General features: G+C 37.4%; 6 protein-coding genes across 10 annotated transcripts in view; 4 read left to right on the forward strand and 2 right to left on the reverse strand.

Annotated features, from left to right (window-relative positions):
- Positions 1 to 704: 704 nt before the first annotated feature.
- LOC137736322 (uncharacterized) lies at positions 705 to 2,216 on the forward strand. Its single transcript, XM_068475610.1, has 3 exons — positions 705 to 864; positions 1,286 to 1,400; positions 2,085 to 2,216. Exons 1-3 carry the CDS (start codon positions 716 to 718, stop codon positions 2,214 to 2,216), a joined length of 396 nt encoding a protein of 131 aa, XP_068331711.1. The 5' UTR covers positions 705 to 715.
- Positions 2,217 to 3,613: 1,397 nt separating this feature from the next.
- LOC137737438 (NAC transcription factor 29-like) lies at positions 3,614 to 5,946 on the reverse strand. 3 transcript variants are annotated; one of them, XM_068476909.1, is made up of 4 exons: positions 5,631 to 5,946; positions 4,416 to 4,748; positions 4,019 to 4,320; positions 3,614 to 3,908 (listed from the first exon to the last, which is right to left on the reverse strand). In XM_068476909.1, the coding sequence occupies exons 2-4, from the start codon at positions 4,684 to 4,686 to the stop codon at positions 3,771 to 3,773; spliced, it is 711 nt and encodes a 236-aa protein (XP_068333010.1). In that variant the 5' UTR covers positions 4,687 to 4,748; positions 5,631 to 5,946; the 3' UTR covers positions 3,614 to 3,770. The 3 variants fall into 3 exon arrangements, with proteins under 3 accessions (XP_068333010.1, XP_068333009.1, XP_068333008.1); XM_068476908.1 differs by having other exon boundaries at positions 4,416 to 4,722; positions 5,631 to 5,945; XM_068476907.1 differs by having other exon boundaries at positions 4,416 to 4,783; positions 5,631 to 5,945.
- A 3,376-nt stretch (positions 5,947 to 9,322) lies between these two features.
- On the forward strand, positions 9,323 to 14,041 carry LOC137736936 (probable methyltransferase PMT5). 2 transcript variants are annotated; one of them, XR_011068812.1, is made up of 10 exons: positions 9,324 to 9,453; positions 9,868 to 10,786; positions 10,977 to 11,112; positions 11,436 to 11,676; positions 11,778 to 12,000; positions 12,170 to 12,332; positions 12,411 to 12,715; positions 12,980 to 13,112; positions 13,215 to 13,425; positions 13,632 to 14,041. XR_011068812.1 is itself a non-coding variant. In XM_068476262.1 (9 exons), the coding sequence occupies exons 2-9, from the start codon at positions 10,275 to 10,277 to the stop codon at positions 13,362 to 13,364; spliced, it is 1,863 nt and encodes a 620-aa protein (XP_068332363.1). In that variant the 5' UTR covers positions 9,323 to 9,453; positions 9,868 to 10,274; the 3' UTR covers positions 13,365 to 14,041. The 2 variants fall into 2 exon arrangements, 1 of the variants encoding a protein (XP_068332363.1); XM_068476262.1 differs by having other exon boundaries at positions 9,323 to 9,453; positions 13,215 to 14,041.
- A 337-nt stretch (positions 14,042 to 14,378) lies between these two features.
- LOC137737844 (14-3-3-like protein GF14 iota) lies at positions 14,379 to 17,824 on the forward strand. Its single transcript, XM_068477412.1, has 7 exons — positions 14,379 to 14,695; positions 15,998 to 16,304; positions 16,378 to 16,465; positions 16,581 to 16,690; positions 16,769 to 16,917; positions 17,326 to 17,384; positions 17,470 to 17,824. Exons 1-7 carry the CDS (start codon positions 14,620 to 14,622, stop codon positions 17,470 to 17,472), a joined length of 792 nt encoding a protein of 263 aa, XP_068333513.1. The 5' UTR covers positions 14,379 to 14,619; the 3' UTR covers positions 17,473 to 17,824.
- A 498-nt stretch (positions 17,825 to 18,322) lies between these two features.
- On the reverse strand, positions 18,323 to 20,367 carry LOC137738286 (uncharacterized). 2 transcript variants are annotated; one of them, XM_068477914.1, is made up of 5 exons: positions 20,130 to 20,367; positions 19,949 to 20,009; positions 19,158 to 19,209; positions 18,984 to 19,053; positions 18,323 to 18,546 (listed from the first exon to the last, which is right to left on the reverse strand). In XM_068477914.1, exons 1-5 carry the CDS (start codon positions 20,232 to 20,234, stop codon positions 18,460 to 18,462), a joined length of 375 nt encoding a protein of 124 aa, XP_068334015.1. In that variant the 5' UTR covers positions 20,235 to 20,367; the 3' UTR covers positions 18,323 to 18,459. The 2 variants fall into 2 exon arrangements, with proteins under 2 accessions (XP_068334015.1, XP_068334014.1); XM_068477913.1 differs by having other exon boundaries at positions 19,949 to 20,021.
- Positions 20,368 to 21,930: 1,563 nt separating this feature from the next.
- Positions 21,931 to 22,314, forward strand: part of LOC137736323 (triose phosphate/phosphate translocator TPT, chloroplastic-like) — a 2,194-nt gene continuing 1,810 nt past the window's right edge. The window contains exons 1-2 of the mRNA XM_068475611.1: positions 21,931 to 21,951; positions 21,994 to 22,247. Coding sequence (XP_068331712.1) covers positions 21,931 to 21,951; positions 21,994 to 22,247 — 275 coding nt within the window. The remainder of the gene's footprint in view (positions 21,952 to 21,993; positions 22,248 to 22,314) is intronic.

A 22,314-nucleotide genomic window follows, 5' to 3' on the forward strand; every position in this document is an offset into this window, starting at 1 on the left:
AATATCTCATCCCTATTTAGATTAGTTTAAAGTATAATATTGCATTGTGTGTGAGTTTATTTGGTTTTACTCATTAAACCAATTAGCCCATACACCTAGGGAGATTGGTTCAATGAAATCAACTTGAAGAAGAATTTCTCAAAAAAAAAAAAAAAAAAAAATCTTTAATCTTATAATTACATTCAACATATGGTGATACTGTAGAAATGTATGCTTATTTCTAAAATAAAACAAAATACTGGCATATCATTAATACCTTTCTCGACTTTTTGGTTGAGGTCAAGTATAGTATTTGTTCAAATTAATATTTGATACGTGGGTTAATGATTAAAAAAATGATATTGGAGAATATTTAGGCTAAACTGCATTATACGCCATGTATTATTGAACTTATCACGGTAAGTCGAACTTGACCTCACATTTATATAAGAATATTACTAGACTGTCGTTTCAGTGACTTTTTGTTTATAATTTTTTTAATTTGAGAGCTTCATTTGTACCTATTTTTCATGTTTTATTTTTTTAATTTTGGTTAAGAGGTGGGCTGAAGCCCAACAAGAAAACCCGTAGAAGATGAAAATGGAGAACGTCTACTCATGAAGGCCCAAACTATGACCATGACCGATGGGCCCAGTGGGTCAGCATAATTCAAGTTCAAACTGAGGTGGATCCTAAACCTGTGAATTTCCCGGGATTGGAAAGTAAATGGAAGACGATGAAGAAGCTCCACCTCTCGCCATTGAAATCGACCAACCGCTGGGACCCTACTCTCAGCAGCAACCCAATTCATCTAGTCACAAAGACGACGACGTGTTGGTCGGCGTCACCGTCATCACCGGCTACCTCGGCCCCGGAAAATCCACCGTAAGCTCACTTCTTTTTTTGCTATATTTTTCCATTTTTCGGGAAAATATTAGAGCTTTGAGTGTGTTTTTGTTGGTTTTTGAATTGGGTTAATCAGCTGGTTAATCATATATTGAATTCCCAACGCGGGAAGAAAATTGCTGTGATACTAAACGAGTTCGGTGAGGAAATTGGCGTGGAGAGAGCGATGATTAACGAAGGAGATGGCGGTGCGCTTGTCGAAGAGTGGGTGGAGTTAGAAAAAGGGGGTATTTGTTGCACTGTTAAGCACAGTTTGGTGCAGGCATTGGAGCAACTTGTTCCCAAAAGAAAGTTTTTGTAAAACTATATTGAAATTTGTATGTTTCATTGAAATTTGTTATTTTTGATTGTGATTATGATGAAATTTGAGACGTGGGTTTTTGGTTTTCTTTGGTTGTAGACTTGATCGTATATTGCTGGAGACTACTGGGTTAGCGAACCCCGTTCTACTTGCTTCGGTTCTGTGGTTGGATGATAATCTAGTATCATCTGTCATGCTTGATTCAATTATCACGGTGAGTTCTGATTCGTTTATCTAGTTTGTTGCTGAGTTTTGTGTTAGTTTTAATATCGGATGCGTTACATGCCAGTGTTGTATTAAAGTTCTAGCAATTTTGTTATGGGATTTTGAGTTATAATATTATGTATTGGAGTACCATTTGAAGTTTGGAACTTGTCTTGCTAAATGCTTACTTAGCTGCACTAAGTGTAGATGCATATGGTATGTTAGTTAGGTTCTGTCGGTTCCACTGTTTTCTGTGTTTTAAACACTAGCTGAACTTGTTAAGTTCTTTTTCCAGAGAAGCTATGTGATTTATATTTACTATGTTGGTAGCAAAGGTTTATTCATCGATTTCTGTAACATGTCGTGGATGCCAAGAACCTCCGTTTTAAGCTCAGTGAGCATCAAATCTCGTCTTCATTTCCTGAAGCATATCTTCAGATTGCGTTTGCAGTATGGTCTCCTTATGACTTATTTTGGATGCAAAATGAAGACGATTGTATAATAGGATAGCTTTATCAGACTTGGTTTTTTGTTACTGGTAGTTTTACTCATATCTGTTCTATTCTAGTGCTCTCTCTCTCTCTCTCTCTCTCTCTCTCTCTCTCTCTCTCTCTCGGGTTTCAACTTTGTATTATTATGCTGGATTGTATTGTGCTTGCTCTTCATATCTTACGAGTTTGGCTTTTTGTTGTAGGATGTTAATATTATTAACAAGGTTGATTTGGTTTCTCCAGAGGGTTCTGCGGATTTTCTGGAGGAACTACATAGTATTAACTCACTCGCATCTTCATTTTTTTGGACTGTCGGGCCTATGATGCCACGGTGAGTCATGCGCATCTTCATTTTTTTGTTTGCTTATATTTGTAGTTCATACCGGTCTTCTAATAATATTCAAATTTTACTCAAAAAAAACAATTTAAAACCTTTTCTTTCTCAGCATGCTACCCAGTTAGCATCATTATTGGAAGAAAGTCGCGCTCTTTCTACAAGTGATCTTCATGATAGTGGTGTCCGAACTTTATGCATTTCCAAGCCACGGTAGGTTGATCTTGAAAAGATATTCTTGTGAAATAGTTATGATATGAGTTGTTTGAAATCAATACTGTTTACTATTTAGTGCTGTGTTAACAACTTTTCAGAAAGGTTAGCATTCATCATTACATTGTTGTTAGTTTGATTATTTTATTCATCTGTGAAAATTGATTGGACAATGAAGTTCTGGCAACTAACATCAATTGTTTATAAACTAAGGTTATATAGTAGGTAGAGAAAAGCAACAGTAATGAATTATTTACAATTTCTGCGGCTAAAACTGTGGTGTCAAAGATGGTGGATGCTTATTTCTCGTTGCTGCAGTTTTTCGAAAATCAACAGTAATCATATGTATCAGTCATTAATATCTGATGGTACTGTTCGATACCGTTTGTGGATTGAGGAGATTCTTTGGGAGAAGAAACATGACATGGATGTATACCGCTGCAAAGGGATTCTGAGCGTTCATAATTCATATCAATTTCACACTTTGCAGGTACTGTTCGATATCAAATTATGCTACTGCTTATCTTGAAAAGTTGAGTCTTATGCTGCAAATACATACTTTGCAGGTTGATCCTGTACTTATATGGTATATTGTGTGCTATTACTGGGTCTTGTTATTTACGCAACCTTTTTTCATTGATAATGGCAGAGAGTCAGCTTTTGTTCTTCTCCACATTCTTGCCGGGTGATCCAGGAATTTGCCTATTTGCATTTCAGTGGGCTTGAACGAATCCGACGAAGAATCCCTTGCTTGATAGGGCTTGAGGTTAGAAATCCAAGATGAAATCTCGATGCTTCAGATGCGGAAGCGAGAAATGGAAGAGGGTTTAGGGTTTGCGGTTTACAGGTCATAATCTAAATTAGAATGTTCTCGCCGAGTATTTTAGATCGTGCGTAGTTTGTTGATTTGGTCACAATATTTTGTTAATTTTGAATACTTTCAATTATATACGGATTCATGCTACATTGAACTCTCGATGTTGTTTTGGTTGAATACTTTAAATCAGAATTGTAAACTCTTTCGACGTGTTATAACATGATGATGAGTGCAGATCGGTCACAAAACCTGTTGTTTGTCTATTCTTGCAATTATACAAATTCATTTTAGCTAGAATTCTGAACTCTCTCGACCGGTTGATTTGTAATATCATGTGAGTTGCGACACTAAAAAACTTCTCGATGAAACTTTTCTCTTGCGTCAAGTCAAATATTAGGCCAAAAATAATGTATGCATATTGTTCTGCTATATCTGTATAACACTAGAAGAAAAAAAACGAAGAAAAAAACATCAAAACAAAGGAGCTGCATTTGCTATTTCAATGAAGGAGCTGTTTCTGCCATATCATTTTGGTTCTACGTCTTTAACAGTGCCGGCAGATGCATATTTCAAAAGAAGCTCGAGAGATTCCTTTCTATAGTCGATAACGGGCTGATTCGAAACCTCCTCGTTTATAATTCGGCATACCACGTACCTCTCAATCTGAAACAAAGGGAACAAAAAATGTCACTTACCAAACAATTTGGACAAAATTCACAACCTAAAACAAAAGCATATCATAAAAACTTTTATACGTAGTTTACAGTCCGTACCTTATTCCTAATGCTGTCATTCAGCACATGAGCAGGTACTACACGAGGATTGAGCCTGTATTCGTTCATGACAAAGGGAGTTTTGGTCCCGTTTGGCGCCTTCCCCTCGTAGAAGTTCATGACGGCTTCAAACCCTACGATTACTTCACTATCCTTGAACAAAACCTCATATTCGTCATCGATCACCTTCCAGTAACCACCGTTTGCAGCCGTCTTAATTATCTTCCCTTCACTAGCGTCAAAGGGTTCTCTGTTGGCGAAGTAATAGGCCGCATTGCAACCAGCATTGTGTTTGAAGTCACCTGCAAGTCACAGAACGATAAGCAATTAGTTTTGAACGTAAAACAGGGACCGAACTCAATAGTAGTACAAAATAACAATCAAATCGGAAACTCACCATTCGGCAGCTGATGGGGATCATACTCGTACACATCAACCTCTTTTATAAGACCGTAGGTAGGCATTGCGCGGTCCATAATCTTGTTAAACAGAAAGTACACAACGATCTCATCTTCGGTGGGATTAAATCGATACCCTAACGGTAACCTGACCTCCGCTTCCTTCTTCCCCTCTTGGACGGTCGAACACTTCAACAGATCAAACCCCTCGTACTTGTCAGCGGACTGCGAGGAAGCTGAAGATGACTGCGAGGAAGCTGAGGATGCCATGGAGGAAGACAAGGACAATGACGCAGTTGATATTTTCTGTCACGGTTTGAGTTTTGAGCTCTCTGAGTTGTGGGATAAACCTTTGTTTTTGTGAAACCTATACATACACATATGCATGTATATATAGAGAAGCAAAAGCAATCAAAATAGGAATACCTAATGAATTCCAGCGCGAGTATCCCTTTTTTTTTTCTGGATTTAATTACCCTATTTATAGATTTTGGGTTTGAATTAGACGTAAAACAATTCGATTCCTATTCTAGATCTACTTAATGATCGAATCCCATGGTACTTAGTAGATCTAGATTCCTATTTAATAGTCGCATAATTTGAATTAGACGTAAAACAATTTGATTCCTATTCTAGATCACATGGCCGTCCAACCACGCACAAAATCTAAGCCCCTGTATGTGGTACCACCCGCCCTCCGATCTCACTTTCTTATATTTAGGGTCCTATACAGGATAGAAAATCTTCTTTAGAAGAACTAAAATTGGACCAGGAGTCGGATGAGATCAAAATACACTGGTTTCACTCCACACAAGGTCCTATACAGGATAGAAAATCTTCTTTAGAAGAACTAAAATTGGACCAGGAGTCGGATGAGATCAAAATACGCTGGTTTCACTCCTCTTATGTGGGGTGACCTTACTTGAGACACAAAATCTCTCCTTGGATTGAGTTTCCACACCTTCTGTCAGTTTTCTCACACCAAATTCAAAAAACGTGAAGTCGAACGAGACCAAAATAACCAATCAAACCAAATATTTATGCTAGATGACTCAAATTGGAATATCCTATCCGTATAATAAAGTAATTTAAAATATGGTACTGTGAAATGTTATCGCATGACATAATCAAAGCTCCTAGATTGACAAGGAAAGAGAGTGCGAGAATTGAATTTAAAAAAAAGTTGAAAAGCCAAAGGTGGATGAAAAACTTACCGGGATTTCGTACCAGTCGGAGCCGAAAATCAGAGACAGAAAGAGAGGTGGGGAATTAGATTGTGAGTGGCGGAAGGCTGGTGGAAACTGCGCGTCTAGGGTTTATATAGCGGTAGGATTTTGAAAGAAGACGACGGAATTTCTTCGCTTTTATAACGTCTTTCCACGAGATACGTGAGACGAAATGAACTGTTACAATTACTTCTCTCACCGTCCCACGCAAACATTGTGTGCGAGTAAACGGAGACTTGCGGCTGTACCGAATCAAAATTCAAAAAATAAACCGACGCCGAATCACATTCGCACCGGTCCGGGTGGGGTGGGGTCTGTGTTGGTGAAAATAAAGAAAAATAATGAGAAAGATTTGAAAACTTTGAATTTTAACGAAAATGACAAAATAAATGATAAAGTAAATATTATACTTTTTAATATAAAAATATAATTTTTCTTTAAGATGAACAGTACAACGAATTTTTTGTTAAAGTTGCTGTGAAAATACGGCACAACCGAATAATTTGTTTGAATTGACCCAAAAAGTGAGTAATTTTGTTTGAAATGTTAAATACATCGGAGCGACGTCGTTTGGCCTTTTCCCGAATCCCTTCTTCCTCTGGCGTTGTAGTGCGACTTCACACTGTCTCCAATTTCAAACCGAACTATGTGAGTCGTTCAACTCCTTCCAGTTCCATCTGAAATTGTCGTCTTCTTCTCGTCGAACAGGTACTTTTCAAGCCCCGTATTTCTCGCTTTCTTCCATTGTTGTGCTTATGCATGAATGCTTTGTTAATTAATCGCTTCTTAATCTCGTTTTATTTGAGTTAATTTTGTCGATTCTTCAGTTTGTAGGGATTTTAATTGTTGTTTTCGTATTAATTTCCGTATAGAGTTCTTGTCTAATCGTTAATTAAGGTTTTCAGTCTGGAAAGTGGAGAGTTGCTTCTGAATTTCGAGAAGTTGGGATTTCTTTTGTGTACTTAGGCGTAGGTATATTCTTCTGCAAATGGCATTGGTTGTGATTTGTGGACAACCATGCAGCAGGAAGTCAAAGGCTGCGCTCTGCCTGGTTGAGGCTCTCAAAGAATCGAGATCACATCAAATCGTTAGGGTTATTGCTCTGTCCAAATTCGATCGGTAGCAAATAAATCAAACAAGAAATTAAAAAAAAAAAAAAAAAAAAAAAAAATCGTTGGATTAAACTCATTATTCGGGATTCATGGCTGGGACTTAGAACGGGTCGCGTGAAATTGGGGAGAAATTCTAATCCCGGCGAGCAGTTGCCGCTATGCATGATATCTTCGCCGGAGAGACGCAGAGAGAAGGGAAGTGGAAGGGGAAGACGAAGATTGGGGAAGAAGGAGAAACCGAGGAGGGAGGGAATGAAAGCAGAGAAGAGGAGAGATGATGATGGTGGAATGAGGGAAAAAGATCAAATGGGGGGAAAAGGGGAAGAGAGATAGAAAGAAGAGAGAGAGAGAGAGAGGAAGAACCGGTCACATGAGGAGAAAAAGAAAAGGGTGATAGGGATGTCTGATAAATTGAGTGAGGAAAAAATATTATTCAGAATTATTCGTGTAGGGATGGAGATGTAAAAAATAATTATTGTTCATTAAAAGTAGTTATTGTTTACTAGATGAATTAAATAGTGAATAACCTTAAAAAGTTTTAGACACGGCGGAACTGCTCTTGGTGCAAAACTTTGGGCTTAAAATATAAAAAACCAAAAACCGTGGGCTTAACCCACTACGATTGGCACAGCTAATATTCCACCTGCACCACTCTGGATCTGCAGATTTGCCAAAAAAATATAATATATTTCTTAACTGGGGTGGATTGTCTGCCTTTTAATTTTCATACTCTTTCCATGTCTTTCTGTTTGTGTTGTCACTGTTAAGCCACGTTAACATTTTATATTCATATTACTTTTTGTTTTATTATTTCTATAAAAAATTAATATAAAATGTTGACGTGGCTTAACTGTGATCACACATCACAAGAGGGCATGGGGAGAGTATGGAAATAAGAGGGTAGACAATCCACCTACTTCTTAACTAGAAAGGCTCCAAATTCCAATAGGATCCTCTTCGGATTCTCTTGATGAGGATTTTGAATATTTGTAAATTGTGTCCATTCATTGTATATTATGTAGTTAGTTTTTGTCAAGCACTGTTTGTATTTTATTTTAAATAAAAATATTTAAAATTATTTACGTGTTGTATGATGAACAAATACAATTCATATATCACAAATATCTTCACAAAGAGTATCTGACGAGGATCTGGATTTCTCCAAATTTGCAAAAGCAGCTCCAACTCATATCTTTATTTTATTAAGTAAAATGATGGTAACCAATAAAGTTGGTTACCAGCTAACACCTACGCAATTCCTTATTTTATTTTAGTTTTGGAAAAAAACCCGGTTAAGCTCACGGGATGACCAGTGATTGAGATAAATTACATACATATCTTATGCGACACGTCTTGAGTATGATTTTTTCGTAAAGATGGACACCAACATGTCCCTTTTTAAAAAAGAATTATAAACCCGGTGGTGCCAAAATACTTTTTATTAACAACATGTTGAAATTTTATATAAACCTCATGTGCTTTTCCTAGTGATTCTTTGAAAAAAAATGTTTCATTGACCCATAAGCGGTTGAACATTGTTACATTTTTCTACCAACCATAATAAAATACGCTTTTAGTACTCGAAGTATTTTTACTTTTTCTAGATACAATCTCAAATATGGCCCAAATAAATTTCCAAACGAAGTCCTAAAGTATATTTACTTTTTCTAGAAGGGGAACAACAGTTGGCAAGTTACGATTTTCTACTCCTTCGGAGTTCGGAAAAACTATAAGAAATTTCACCCTACCCGTAACTAGAGTTAAGTAGACTCATCAACTGGAAACATTGAACCTGACATCTCATAATTTTTTATTTATTGAAGAGTCGTAGTCTGTGTCTTTATCATTGGGTCACTTATTATGATTTAGTAGGTGATATTTTACAATAAAGGCTTCTTAAATTCATTAGCACAATAAATTTTTCTATCAAACATAACCGAAACGCTTAACACAACCACAATCAATCCCATATGGTCGAGGGATGAGATTCTTTTGGTTTGGCCACATGGGGTCGGTTGGTTCCAAAACCCCACCGTTTTCCATTTTTGCACTGCACCAAATAGATGTGACGTGTAATTTTCTTTTCCCTCCACCGGGAATGAAAAGGAAAGGGAAGAAAAAGAAAAAAAGGATAGTCAGGAAACATTTTGACAACGACGTGTTTGAAATAAATAGTAAATGCAAATTGGAATTATTGTAGAGGATTATCTTCTTCTGGGATAGTAATTAGTCAAATGGAGTATGATTAGCAATAGAAAATAGTGATTAAAACTAATTAATCCAGTTACCGTGACGGTTGAATCGCAACCGTCAATTATATTCTTTTTGTATCTCGACGCTTAGTTGTAGCGTTTGCTTACGTCATGGCGTAGGAATAAAAACAACCAACAACCAAAGTTTAATTTAAAAAAAGCAAATAAAAAGTGCAAGACACAATAAATAACAATGATTTCGTATTAATTCAATTATGTTATAAAATTAATTAATTGAATGATTGTTTTCTGTCTAAATCAGCGAGCCTCTGGATCTGATTAAGGGTCGAGTTATTAATTAAACTCCAACACGAACACAAAATAATAATAATAATTAAAAAAAAAAAAAAACTAGAATTCCTATAAATTTGGACTCACATTTAAAAAGCTAGACTCTTTCTCTGTTTTGAGGCTTTGAATCTCCACCCTTCCACGAACCCAAAACCGGTAAGCATTTCCCCAAAACCCTAATAATTATCAGTTTTGGGAAATGGGTTTCTGTTTTCGTTATTAAATTCGAAATCTTTTTTAGGATTTCATTCCTTTTTGTTCTATGTTGGATGATTGGTTTGATTTTGCTTTTGATTGGATCTGAGTTGAAAGTTTTTGGATTTTCCATTTCGGGATCTGGGATTGGTCGGTGATCTGTAAAAATGGAAAGTCATGGCATTTATTTTTGACTAATGCTCTGTTTGGTTGCTGGGAAAAGGGTGGAAAATTGAGAAGTGAATTTGGAATCTTTTCAGTGGATTCTGTTGTGGGATTTACTTGTAATTTTCTCAGCACCCAAATGGGAATTTATGTTTTTGGGACATTTATTGTTAGGAATTTGATTTTGTGGATCTTTGGATTTTGTTGCAGGTTGGATCTTTAGCTCAACACTTGTCATTGTCCGTTTCTTTACGAATTTGGCGTTAAATTCGCCGTGGGGAGGTTTAGAATTTTCTGGTTCATATTTGTGTACTGAATTGTGTTGGGTTGTGATCTTAACTTTGTGTCTAAGTAAGGATCGCGATGGATTTACAGACTGATTTATGAGTCTGATGGCACGATCAGAAAGCGAAGAATTGCATATGTTGTTGTGGAAGAAGTGGAATTTATTGTTTCAATGCTTGTAGGAATTGTTCGGATTCACGGCAATATATATACAAGCTTGTATGTTATGGTAGGTTATGATTTTTGCTGTTCTTGGAGGTTTAAGCTGAAGTGCTTCGTAATTTAGTGGGGGTTATTTTGGAATTCTAAAGTCAGGGTTTCACGATTTGGACATGAGAAGCTCCTGGTTCAGTAAACTCTCCCTCATTTTAGGCCCTAGACCGCCACTCAATTGGTTACTCTTGTGTGGTGTTATTGTACTCGCACTAATTGCAGTGCTGGGATCATCTTCTTCAAATACATTTGACTCTTTAACTCCCACTTCGGTACCCAACATATATACAAACTATAGGAGGCTAAAGGAGCAAGCGGCGGTTGATTATCTGGAGCTGCGGTCTCTCTCACTGGGGGCTAGTCGACAAAGAGAGCTTGGCCTTTGTGGCAAAGAAAGAGAAAATCATGTGCCTTGTTACAATGTTTCAGCAAACGTTTTAGCTGGGTTTAAAGATGGGGAGGAGTTTGATCGGCATTGTGAAGTATCAAGAAACAGAGAACGGTGTCTGGTTCGCCCTCCTAAGGATTATAAGATCCCCTTGAGGTGGCCAGCTGGTAGGGATGTGATATGGAGTGCAAACGTGAAGATAACCAAAGACCAATTTCTTTCATCTGGAAGCATGACCAAAAGGTGCTTTGCAGTTAAAGCTATATATTTGGCCGCTTTTAAATAGTGATGTCTCAACAGTGAATTAAAACATTTACATTTCTCAACTCTTTACAAATTGAATTAGTTTTTATGCTGTTTACATATTTTTTGTTGCGAGTGAATATTTATTTCTGTACATAATTATTTTTTAACTTCTTGACAAAATATTCAGGTTGATGCTGCTAGAAGAAAATCAAATTGCCTTTCACTCTGAGGATGGTCTGATTTTTGATGGTGTCAAGGATTATTCTCTTCAAATTGCGAAGATGTTAGGTTTGAAAAGTGACTCTGACTTTCTTCAAGCCGGTGTAAGTCTTCTTTGTGGATTACAGTCTGTAATTATCAATTTTTACTTCTCCTGGGCAGTGTGACTCTTAGATTTCAAAGAGGCTAGAATTGTTAACACATATCCCTGCTGTTGTCTCATAGCCCAAAATTTAAGGTTGTGCCTGAAGCAAAACAAACCATGCTACTTTTGCTTCTTGTTTGTGACACATGTAAAGTCTGACTTGTGCAAGATTTATTTTAATTATATCTACGTTAAACTACAGGTGCAAACTGTACTGGATATTGGTTGCGGTTTTGGTAGTTTTGCAAGATTTATTTTAATTATATCTATGTTAAACTACAGGTGCAAACTGTACTGGATATTGGTTGCGGTTTTGGTAGTTTTGGAGCTCATTTAGTATCACTGAATGTAATGGCTATTTGTATTGCGGCATATGAGGCAACTGGCAGTCAAGTTCAGTTGACCCTTGAGAGAGGTCTTCCAGCAATGATTGGCAACTTCATTACAAGACAGCTTCCATATCCAGCATTGTCGTTTGAAATGGTTCATTGTGCTCAATGCGGTATTGTTTGGGACAAAAAAGGTAACTGGAATTTTCATTGCGCATATTTCTCCTTTGGAGTTGCCCTTTGCTTTTTCCGAATGCCATTCCTCTCATGGATCCTTAATTAATTCTTGAATCAGATTGGATGTTGCTTTTAGAAGTTGACCGGGTACTCAAGCCCGGAGGCTACTTTGTTTTAACGTCATCGACAAGCCAACCATATGGAAATTCGTTGAGCATGAAGAATAGCATGGTCACAACAATGGAGGAATTGACCCCGAAAGTCTGTTGGACTCTAAAAGCTCAGCAATATGAAACTTATATCTGGCAGAAAACTCTGGATTCTGATTGCTATACATCTCGGTGAGGATCTCTTGTGGATAATTGTTAGTTTGACCTTTGAAAGTTCAGTACTGTTTAAAACTTTGGCATTGAATTGCACTATTGAGCTAGTGTATTCCAAGAGCTCTGCTCATTTGTCTTCCACTGAAAAGAACATTAGTAATGCTTTTCTTTCTGTGCTTTATTGTAGCAAGCAGGGTGCTCTACCAGTTTGTAATGAAGGGCATGACGTTCGATCATATTATAAGCCTCTCGTATCATGTATAAGTGGGACCACCAGCAAACGCTGGGCTCCAATCCGAAATAGGTCCTCTAGTCCTCATCGATTGAGCTCAGCTGAGATTGAAGTTCATGGAAAGTATTGTTCCATTATCATTCAGTTCTGAGCTTCATTTGCTCTGCCAGCGTATTGATACCGTTTTACCCTTGCAGGAGTTCAACCTGAAGATTTCTTTGAAGACTTACAGGTCTGGAGATCAGCTCTGAAGAACTATTGGTCTTTACTTACACCATTGATATTTTCCGACCATCCGAAGAGACCAGGCGATGAAGACCCATTACCTCCATTCAACATGCTACGCAATGTGATGGACATGAGTGCTCACTATGGGGGTTTAAATGCTGCTTTTCTGGAGGAAAGAAAATCAGTGTGGGTGATGAATGTCGTGCCTGTCAATGCTCCCGACACACTTCCTCTCATTCTAGATCAAGGTTTTGCTGGTGTTTTGCATGACTGGTAAGTCGGTTTCAGTCTCTTCTGAAACTCTTGACTAACTTGATACTAGAAGATTTTTCTGTGTGGTGTAAATGCACTGTTTTTATGAGGAAAAAGAAATTTGAGAATGGTTAACTCTAATTAAGGCTGACAAACTTTGAACGTAAAAAAACTAGGACTCATTTGTGCTCTTTATATCCTATGCTCTTCCCCTTTCTATAAAATTGTGCCTGCAATATAAATTTCTTGAGTAGAGTTGTCGTTGTGATCTATCTATCGGTACAGGTGTGAACCATTCCCTACATATCCTCGAACATATGATTTGTTGCATGCAAATGGGCTGCTCTCACATCTGTCTTCAGAGAGGTGCAGCATGATGGACTTATTCTTGGAGATGGACCGGATTCTGCGACCTGAGGTATTTTTATTTTCCTCTTTTGCTTATATTGTTAACCTTCAATATTTCCGTGTTATGTGTGAAATTGATCATTTTGGACATGAATTTATGACCATTTGGCAGGGATGGGTTGTTCTCTGTGATAAAGTGGGAGCTATAGAGATGGCGCGCGTGTTTGCTACACAAATACGTTGGGAAGCTAGGGTGATTGACCTTCAGAATGGAAGTGACCAACGACTACTTGTTTGCCAAAAGCCGTTCGTAAAAAAATGATCATTTTACCTCAGAAGCTATCATTGCGGACGTGTACAATTGTTTTTCCTCTTTTGCTCTGGTAACTTCTCTCGTCTTTCGAAAATTCAAATTAGGCTTGCGCAAGGCTGTCCAGTCTCCTGATTTAGTGGCTCTCAGTTATCAGCCCTAGGACGTAGGAGGTTTAGAACGGTTGCAGGATATTTTTCACTGAGCCTCAACTTACGAGAAGCGATGTGGGGTTTGGGTAAATCACGAATTAACTGTCATTTTTGTGTTCGTTAGCAGATTATGATCTGGCAAGAAAATGTGATTTGTGATCAGAAACCGAAGAACGTCGAAGGCGCTCATGAGTCATTACTGGAGTGAGCATGTGGAAGCTGTAGATTAGAATATTTCGCCCAGAAGTAGCTGCAACTCGTATGTTTTTGTGTTAAGGCGTTTGTAGCAATTCATTCATCCATTTTTTTTTCTTCGTGCAATTTTCTTCTTCTTATTTGTTTATTCATTTTAATATTTGCAAGAACAAATCCTTGCTGTGTCCAAAAATCAAAGAGTTTGGACACACTTTCGTGTGATCATAAAAAGTGCTGAGTTGGGAAATACCGGAAGCAATTTGTTATTGACTTGAGGAATTTGTACTGTTATAAAATTCTCTCTTTCTTTGAACTGGGATTGATACCTCAACGCGCTATCTTACATGTGGCAAATTTGCAAGCTTAGTACGTAAACAATACAAATCGCATGATGAATTTGCAAGCCTAGCATGCCACGAATCATATGATGAATTTTTAAGCCTAGTACGTGTACAATATAAATACTCTCCACATATATGGTGCCACCAAGGGCTAGTACTTGCGGACCGCACCCCCCTTGGTGTAAATATTTCATGCAATAAAAAATCAAATACCAACATTGTTATTAGTATTATGGTGTGTTATTACTCACTTATAAGTGAAATATCTTTTAATTTCGAATTTTATAAATAACGAGCTTAATAACTAATTACGGCTAATTCCGAGGGAAGGGCAAGTATTCAAGGGCGTTCAGTTCCTTGCGCGCTTCCTACTCCGAGCGTCCTCCTCTCTTTCAAGCATTCCGAACGGACGGTCCAGATCTGGTCAGGGGCGCCCCGCAAGTTGCTCGATGTTTAACAGCAAACACCCCCATAATCCTATTATTATTATAATTATTATTATTTCAGTCAGTTGAATTCACCATCGTCTTCGCTTTGATCATCATCTTCGAACGACCATTCTCTCTCTGAAACGAAACGATGTCGTCGCCCGAGAAGGAGAGAGAGTCCCAGGTTTACATGGCCAAGCTCGCCGAGCAGGCCGAGCGTTACGAAGGTCTCTCACTCACACCTCACTCTAATTATATGTACATGTAGGATTGTGAGTGTTGCAGCATTGTATCGGATCTTACAGAATTTTGTAGGAATTACGGAACGGATGCAATGCCTTCGTTTTTGTTCCATTTTTGTTGCATTGGAGGATTTCAAAGTTCTTATTATTCGACCGTTACGTTTGTAGATTTGATCATTGTGTTGGTTTGAACTTTGAGAGAATTAAATCTCATGGATTATGCTATTTAGACAAATACTTATATATATATATATGTCAAAGCTGGCATTGATCAGATTGTGTATGTTTCAGCATTTGTATCGAATTTAGAGAATTTGTTGTATAAAATTCTGAATGATTGTTTATTATTTGTTAGATTTGATCGATTTGTTAAATATTATGGAACTTATTGTTTGGATTAATATTGAAAAATGGAAATGAATCGGACACGTGTTTTTGGCGTTCGAAATTGAATATGTGTTTTGCCGTGTGAGTGGGGTTGCTAGCTAGTTTGATTTGGTTTTAAATGGGTGAAGGATATCTACCCGGTGATGGTTAATTGGTCGTTTCGGTTTAGGGTTTGATCTGTTGGATAGTGGCCAAATTAGGCTAAGAAACAAAACAATATTGATGAGGGAACATCATGATGAGGATTATGTTTCCTTGTTTTGTGGCTTTTTTGTTCCTTATTTTGTGGCTTAATTTGCTCTTGTTTTATGGCTTTTTCAAAGCCATAATTATTTGGCTTTCGGGTGGAAGAAAGGAGGAGAAGAAAAGGGGTTGTTTTTTATTTAAATGCCTTGCCAAAGGAGAAGGAACGGATGAAGAGAAAAGCATCCAAAGAGATGGTGAGAGCATTTGGCTCTACCATGGGCACGGGTGAGAGAAATCAAGAGAGCTAGAGTGAAAGATCTCTTGTGAAAGAACTCTTGGGGTAGAGTGAGGCTCTTGGGAAAATTCTGTGAGTGGGTGTACAAGGGATATGGGATTGGGTTATGTCGATTTAACTCATGTGTAACTTGTACTGTTTTTCTCATAGTGAAGAGCAATATCTCTCCGAGGACGTAGGCAGGTTTTTGCGAACCTCGTAAATTTCTCGGTGTCTTTATTTCTTGTATTTTTAAACTATTCAACTGTGGGTTTGTATGTTGGTGAAGATAATCAGCCAAGGCACAACATGATCGTTCTTTTTTCGGAATACAGGGAGAATCAAATGTATACACTTTTATGCGTAATGTTGAAATGAGTCACTAGATGTATGTCAAGATGAGTTTCTCGCTGAATTGTAATGTTTACTCGATGATGCAGAAATGGTTGAGTGTATGAAGAAAGTTGCGAAACTTGACCTTGAACTGACTGTAGAGGAGAGGAATCTTCTTTCTGTGGGATACAAAAATGTCATAGGTGCTCGACGGGCCTCTTGGCGCATCATGTCTTCCATTGAGCAAAAGGAAGAGTCTAAGGGAAATGAGCACAATGTGAAACTGATCAAGGCTTACCGGGTGAAGGTGGAGGAGGAACTCTCCAAGATTTGCAATGACATTCTGTCAATCATAGACAAGCACCTGATTCCCTCTTCCAACTCTGGAGAGGCCACTGTTTTCTACTACAAGATGTGAGTCCCATTCATCATACTGCATTTGAAATTAATAATGTTTTTGTGACCAATAGTTACGTGCATGTTACAGGAAGGGTGACTATTACCGGTACCTTTCTGAGTTCAAGACCGATCAGGACAAAAAAGAGGCAGCTGATCAGTCACTCAAGGGATACGAGGCATGTTTAATCTAACCACTTTTCACAAATGGACGTTAATCAGTGATTATGTATGTTTTATTCTTTACACCACCGATCAGTTGATGTGCTCTCCAATTCCCACGTCTTTTCTCAGGCTGCATCTGCAACTGCAAACACAGATCTCCCATCAACCCACCCAATCCGTCTTGGTCTAGCCCTCAACTTCTCTGTCTTCTACTATGAGATTATGAATTCTCCTGAGAGGTATCAATTTACATCTGTTATCTGATTATTTTCGTTGAAGTAACTCCTGAGATGTTTGTTGTTATCGGATACTTGTAGGGCTTGCCATTTGGCTAAACAAGCATTTGATGAGGCAATTGCAGAGTTGGACACCTTGAGTGAGGAGTCATACAAGGACAGCACCCTTATCATGCAATTGTTGAGAGACAACCTCACTCTCTGGACCTCTGATTTGCCTGAAGACGGAGGTACAGCATACCTCGATGCCTGATTAACATGCATTTACCGTTTTCAGAAAAACCCTAATCAAAATTGCCAAGCAACACACGTTTACAATATTAATCCTTCCTAATTCCAAACAATATAAAGGAACTTTCCTTTTCAACTTACTGTACATTTAGAAAGGCTTCGAAAGACTTCTGTTTATCTTCAGCTCCTCTTTGTATGAATGTGAAACAACAACGGGCATGCTGTTGGTGAATGGATACAGGTATCAAAAACTGTATGAACTTTTAGGGTAGTATGTGACTGAAAGCATGCGTAGGTACACATACAAAGGTGCCTGTATCTCTGTGCAGGCACCGGCATGGTAGAAGTTTCTGTTCTGAATCACAATTCAGATGGAAGAGACTTAATGTGAAAGTGCTTTTGTGCAGGTGATGACAACTTCAAAGGTGAAGAAACCAAGCCTGCCGCCGAATCTGCAACTGCTAAGGTAAGTGCTTTTTATCTTTTTCTTTGGGGCTTAATCGGTAATAATCAATCCCTACTAACTAACTGTTACTTTGGATAAAACACAGTAAATCTTGCAGCATTGATCGGGTTACCTGAAATAGCCCGGAAAACAGCAAGTAGAAAGACTTCTGCAAAACGCAACCCCTTAGCATTTCTCACTCAGTTTTCGCGAGGGAATTTGACTCAAGGACGTAGACATAATTTTTTTACGATATTGATCCTTCTAGGTTCCAAAGAAGATTAGGATTTGATCAATTTTTCTGGTCTTGTTTTTGTTTCTGGATTGATGGTTTTGCTACATGTTCTTTAATATAAGCTTCTTATGTTAAGCAATAGACTTTTTATCTTCTTTTTACTTTTACAGTCCCCTTGCTTGTCTTGCAAGTTTGAGATAAACTTGACTTTTCCAATATAATATATATTTTGTTAACGATGGTGAGCATTGTCACTTCATTATTTGAGATTGAATAAGTCTGATTTAATTTACCCGCTACTTGAATTTTTTAAGCTTGTTCAAACTTGAATTATTGTGATGGCGATGCTCACTATCAATAACAAGAGCGAGTAAATGCGTTCTCGCCAAAGCCGGCAAAGATTTCGCCCGTGGACCGAGGGGACGAACACGCTGACCGCAAAGAATTGCAAGACAGAATTGCCGCCAAAAGTTTCTATATAGAACAGTAGAAACGGAGGAATTTTATGCACTATAAGCCAAGAGTACGTTATTAGCAATCCAAAAATTTCAATCTACACTCCTTAGAAGTGTATTTTTCTTTCTAATTCCAAAAAAATTGGAGTGCAAAATCAGATTTTTTTTAATGCCAATAACAATTCCGTTTATATACCTTTTCAAAACTGTGAAGCAACATCAACATCCACTGCTGAGGTATAACCCTCAAATGCTAATTAAGATTTTCAATCAAGTTCATACATATTAGCTAAAACCACCCTGACATTGTATGGTCACGGAAAAAGACTGGATGACCGGCATCGTATAACATTAGAGCAAACACAATACGTTTGAACGAGATATAATTCTATACAAAAATAATCAGTTATGGTTCTTCCTTGACGAAGAAATTTTGAGGCAGGCAAAACTCTTCCTCGCGATTCAGGAAATCCATCTCCTCGTCGTCTGGTTTCTGAAATTCAAGGAAAAAATGGTAAAATATGTAGATTTCAGTAAGTCTAAAGAGGAACAAGAGATATACACATAATTAGTCCCTTGGGACCATTTGAATGTTTCATTAGAAGTAATTTCAGTAGTTGTTTATCTCAAGTCTCACATATGTTTCCTCAAGCCTACCCTTTCACCGAATGTATGCCTCGAACTCGAATAATGCAGCTATTTAGTACCTATTCACCTATAATGCAGTGCAGAGATGAGCGTATATTTTGTATTTCTAGAGTTGTTTTACCAAAATATGAAGCTTCTAGTTATTTTACATCCATATTCTGCACGTGGCGCTGTGAATGTTCAGTGTTGATTACCGATGAACATGGATATTTAAGTTTAAAAGTTCCATCATAAGATAAAGAGCACAGAAATATGGAAAAACTGAATGATAAAATTAGATACCAGCATTTCCAAGTTGTAGAACCTCTCTAGCAATTGCAGAACCTCATCAGCAGAGAAGTGTCGATCAAAGCTGTGAAAACAACACAACAATGAGTAAGGCTATGCATCAGAAATTGGAAGCTTTTTAGAATAACTAATATAAACCAATAAACAGAAACGTGAAGTGGGACAAACCTTCTTCGAAGAAATTCCATTAAACCATAAAGCACGAAATGACGGTGTATGCCTGCGCCCAAACAAGTAGCAGATTGCTCATATATGTACTTTGCTTGCTTGTATATTTCCAAATAACATGATAATGTAAGAACAAAAATGGAAGAATTATGCTAGGGCGACTAATCATAGTATCCCTCAAAAAGTCACTCGCGGGTGTGTGGCCGACTAATCCTAGTATTCCACAAACAGTCACTCGCGAGTGTGTGGGCGACTAATCCTAGTATTCCACAAACAGTCACTCGCGGGTGTGTGGGCGACTAATCCTAGTATTCCACAAACAGTCACTCGCGGGTGTGTGGGCAACTAATCCTAGCATTCCCCAAAATGGAAACGGTATTGTATTATTGCCTAATTAATCACCCGTCGTGCATTAATGTTGATTCAGAACAGAAACTTCTATATTGAAGTTTTTTACTCCAATATAGAACAGATGGAATGTTGATTTATTATAACTCCCCTTATATTGACTTGAACCATCAGATTCGAAGTTCAGATTTGGTAAAAAATTACAACTATATTTCTGAATTTTTCCTACCACCACAAAAAAAAAAAGAAAAAAGAAAAAAAGATGACTTCTTTGCATTTTCTGGGTGAAAAATTCTCCATACGAAGATTAAAGATGCTAATTAACCACCCGTTTTACAATCAAAATTGATAACTTACATAAAATTGTCACCTATATAACAAACCAAAACTGGAAATCCAAAGATAATAAACTGAAATATGAGCATTAATTAGAGAAAACCTGCCTTGTAATTTTCCGGGAGGGTAAATTTCAAGAGCTTCTAACAGTCTGAGCTCCAATTCAACCTGTGATTGGTCCTATTACATTCACCATCAAATTTAAAACCAAATAAAATCAACATGTATGTGTGTGTGTGTAATCTAGAGAGAGAGAGAGAGAGAGATAGAGAGAGGAGAGAGAGGGACCTTTGGGAGAGAAGAAGCAGAGGAAGGGGGAGGTTTGCAAGGAGAGTGTACGGACATGCCGTCTTGTTCCTCTTCTTCTCTGCCTTTGCCACCACTCCTTTCCATTTTAATTCAATCGATTTTATATAATTATTTTTTGAACATGAAGAAATCTAACAAATTTTGAAACATTCAATAGGAATACTGAATTTGGAAAGTGAAAGTGAAAGCGAAAGCAGATTACGTTCTGTTTTTTTCACTTTTTTTTTGCTAGGTTTTCCTTTTTGATCCAAAACGCTCTCTGGAAATTGAAGTGGCCTTGTTTTTGGGCTTTTGGAGTAAAGCCCAAGTTTGTCCTGGTCTTTTTGTTGACTTTATTCGTTTGAGTTACTGATTTGAACTTAAGCCCAAAATAAGTAAATTATTAGATAATGCGACATCCTAAATCGTTCTAATTTATAATAATGTATGTATGCGTGGTGTGTTTGTGAGAGCGTGGGGAAAGAAAAAAAAAGAGGGGCTCGCTGCTGTATTGAAGTTTTTTACTAATTTACGGTGAGAAAGACTGAAACTTCGATTTAGAAGAAAATCATTCACTACTTCAATTAACTGACCTAATATTAGGATCATGATGCCAATAAAAAGAAAATTGAGTTGTACACGTATAATGTGTATGCCGGTTGCTATTTTTTCTAATAAGATAACGAATGACTAGATTTAAGTACTGAGGTCTAAACAGTAACTAACTTTTTAATTTTTCTAATAAGATAACGAACGACTAGATTTAAGTATTGAGGTCTAAACCGTTACAAAAAAAGAAATTATATCGTTACAAATATGGGGTATTCAATACGCGGTGCATTGTAACCACCTTGTTACCCTTCGTGGAATTCATAAGATCTTAAGTAATAAAACGTTAATAGTTTTCCAAAACAAAAAAAGTAATAAAACGTTAATTTTGGCTAGTATTTGATTTGTATTAATCAATTTCATCCCTTGCCTCTTTAATTTTTCTATTATTTTAAGGTGGGATAAGTTTGTTTTATACAAACGCCATATACTTTGGTGAAAAACATACATCAATTTAGCTCAAACATACTCCTCAACAATCTTAACGTAAATTTGATTAAACCTAGTGAAATTTAAGCACAATCGAGCATGAACATTGAGTTCAGAGAATTAAGCAACGTAAAATGAATTTCAGGAAGTAAAATGTGATTGTCTTTGGATATAAACTTACATAGAAACAAACAGAGAGCATTTGAGTTTGGAGAAGAAGTTTATGCTGTAATATAAAAAAGAATAAACCAAAATTTAAAATTAAAAAATTAAAAATTAAAAAAAAAAAGGTGCAAAAATTGAATAACGACCCTATAACAGTCTCTTCTTTCACCATCCAGTCTCTCAGTTAACAGTCTTTATCTCCATTAATGTCTGCACTATGATCTCTCTCCCTCCCTCTCTAAAAAGCTTTCAACTTTTTCAATCCCATCTCTGCCCCTCACTTAATCAAGCTCTTTGGGTATCTGGGTTTTATAATTTTGGATTCTGTGACATCTGCTGTCAAAATTTCTCTGGTTCTCTGGTGTTTCCAGAAAACGAATGCAAAAAGAAATCATTTTCTCTGTTTTCTCCTCATCGAATTTATACAATAATATAAATATCCTCATCTCCTCGTTTCCAACGTTCATATATGCTTTAATATCATTGCACGCGCACCCTTTTGTTTTGCCCAACTTCTCAAAAAAATCCAACTGCAATTCGTTGACAATCTTTCTTTGGGTTCAATTTTTTTCATCAGATTTTTTCTGGGGTCTGAAAAATGGCTTCAGTGATCAACCAAGTTCACTCTCCAATCCGAACTTCTCAATTTTCTTCGCTTTAGTTATCGTCCAATAAGATTTCGCCTTCTTTTGCTTTGCTCAAAGTTCGCTCGCTTTCTTCCAGAGCTTCAAGCTTGGCCTTTTTGCCGTTGCCGGAGGCTGCAAAGCCTTCACCGGAAATTGGATTTTCTGGCAAGGGGTTGAAGTTTTCAGGGTGGAGTCAGCAGCTGAGACGGCTGGGCTCTGTTGAGTTGCTGCCGGTTGCTAAGGCTGCAGCTGCGGATGCTGATGGTGCTGAGATTGAAATTGCTGATGGGTTGGATTTTGCTAAACCCTTTAATCTTTCTTCCTCTTTTAATATTAAAGTATGGAACTTTCAACTT

Source organism: Pyrus communis, chromosome 6 (genome assembly GCF_963583255.1).
Source record: "Pyrus communis chromosome 6, drPyrComm1.1, whole genome shotgun sequence".
Lineage (NCBI taxonomy): Eukaryota > Viridiplantae > Streptophyta > Magnoliopsida > Rosales > Rosaceae > Pyrus > Pyrus communis.

What these genes read in the sequence shown, in the direction of transcription:
- LOC137736322 (XM_068475610.1), top strand. Translation starts at nt 716, where the DNA reads ATGAAGAAGCTCCACCTCTCGCCATTGAAATCGACCAACCGCTGGGAC. An exon ending in TCGGCCCCGGAAAATCCACC is followed by an intron (nt 865 to 1,285) that starts GTAAGCTCACTT and finishes CTTTGGTTGTAG; the next exon opens with ACTTGATCGTATATTGCTGG. An exon ending in TGCTTGATTCAATTATCACG is followed by an intron (nt 1,401 to 2,084) that starts GTGAGTTCTGAT and finishes TTTTTGTTGTAG; the next exon opens with GATGTTAATATTATTAACAA.
- LOC137737438 (XM_068476909.1), bottom strand. Translation starts at nt 4,686, where the DNA reads ATGGCATCCTCAGCTTCCTCGCAGTCATCTTCAGCTTCCTCGCAGTCC. An exon ending in TCCCCATCAGCTGCCGAATG is followed by an intron (nt 4,321 to 4,415) that starts GTGAGTTTCCGA and finishes TGTGACTTGCAG; the next exon opens with GTGACTTCAAACACAATGCT. An exon ending in ATGACAGCATTAGGAATAAG is followed by an intron (nt 3,909 to 4,018) that starts GTACGGACTGTA and finishes CCTTTGTTTCAG; the next exon opens with ATTGAGAGGTACGTGGTATG.
- LOC137736936 (XM_068476262.1), top strand. Translation starts at nt 10,275, where the DNA reads ATGAGAAGCTCCTGGTTCAGTAAACTCTCCCTCATTTTAGGCCCTAGA. An exon ending in TCTGATTGCTATACATCTCG is followed by an intron (nt 12,001 to 12,169) that starts GTGAGGATCTCT and finishes GCTTTATTGTAG; the next exon opens with CAAGCAGGGTGCTCTACCAG. An exon ending in GCTGGTGTTTTGCATGACTG is followed by an intron (nt 12,716 to 12,979) that starts GTAAGTCGGTTT and finishes CTATCGGTACAG; the next exon opens with GTGTGAACCATTCCCTACAT.
- LOC137737844 (XM_068477412.1), top strand. Translation starts at nt 14,620, where the DNA reads ATGTCGTCGCCCGAGAAGGAGAGAGAGTCCCAGGTTTACATGGCCAAG. An exon ending in AGTCACTCAAGGGATACGAG is followed by an intron (nt 16,466 to 16,580) that starts GCATGTTTAATC and finishes GTCTTTTCTCAG; the next exon opens with GCTGCATCTGCAACTGCAAA. An exon ending in TGATTTGCCTGAAGACGGAG is followed by an intron (nt 16,918 to 17,325) that starts GTACAGCATACC and finishes GCTTTTGTGCAG; the next exon opens with GTGATGACAACTTCAAAGGT.
- LOC137738286 (XM_068477913.1), bottom strand. Translation starts at nt 20,234, where the DNA reads ATGGAAAGGAGTGGTGGCAAAGGCAGAGAAGAAGAGGAACAAGACGGC. An exon ending in CTGCTTCTTCTCTCCCAAAG is followed by an intron (nt 20,022 to 20,129) that starts GTCCCTCTCTCT and finishes TGAATGTAATAG; the next exon opens with GACCAATCACAGGTTGAATT. An exon ending in TCTACAACTTGGAAATGCTG is followed by an intron (nt 18,547 to 18,983) that starts GTATCTAATTTT and finishes CTTGAATTTCAG; the next exon opens with AAACCAGACGACGAGGAGAT.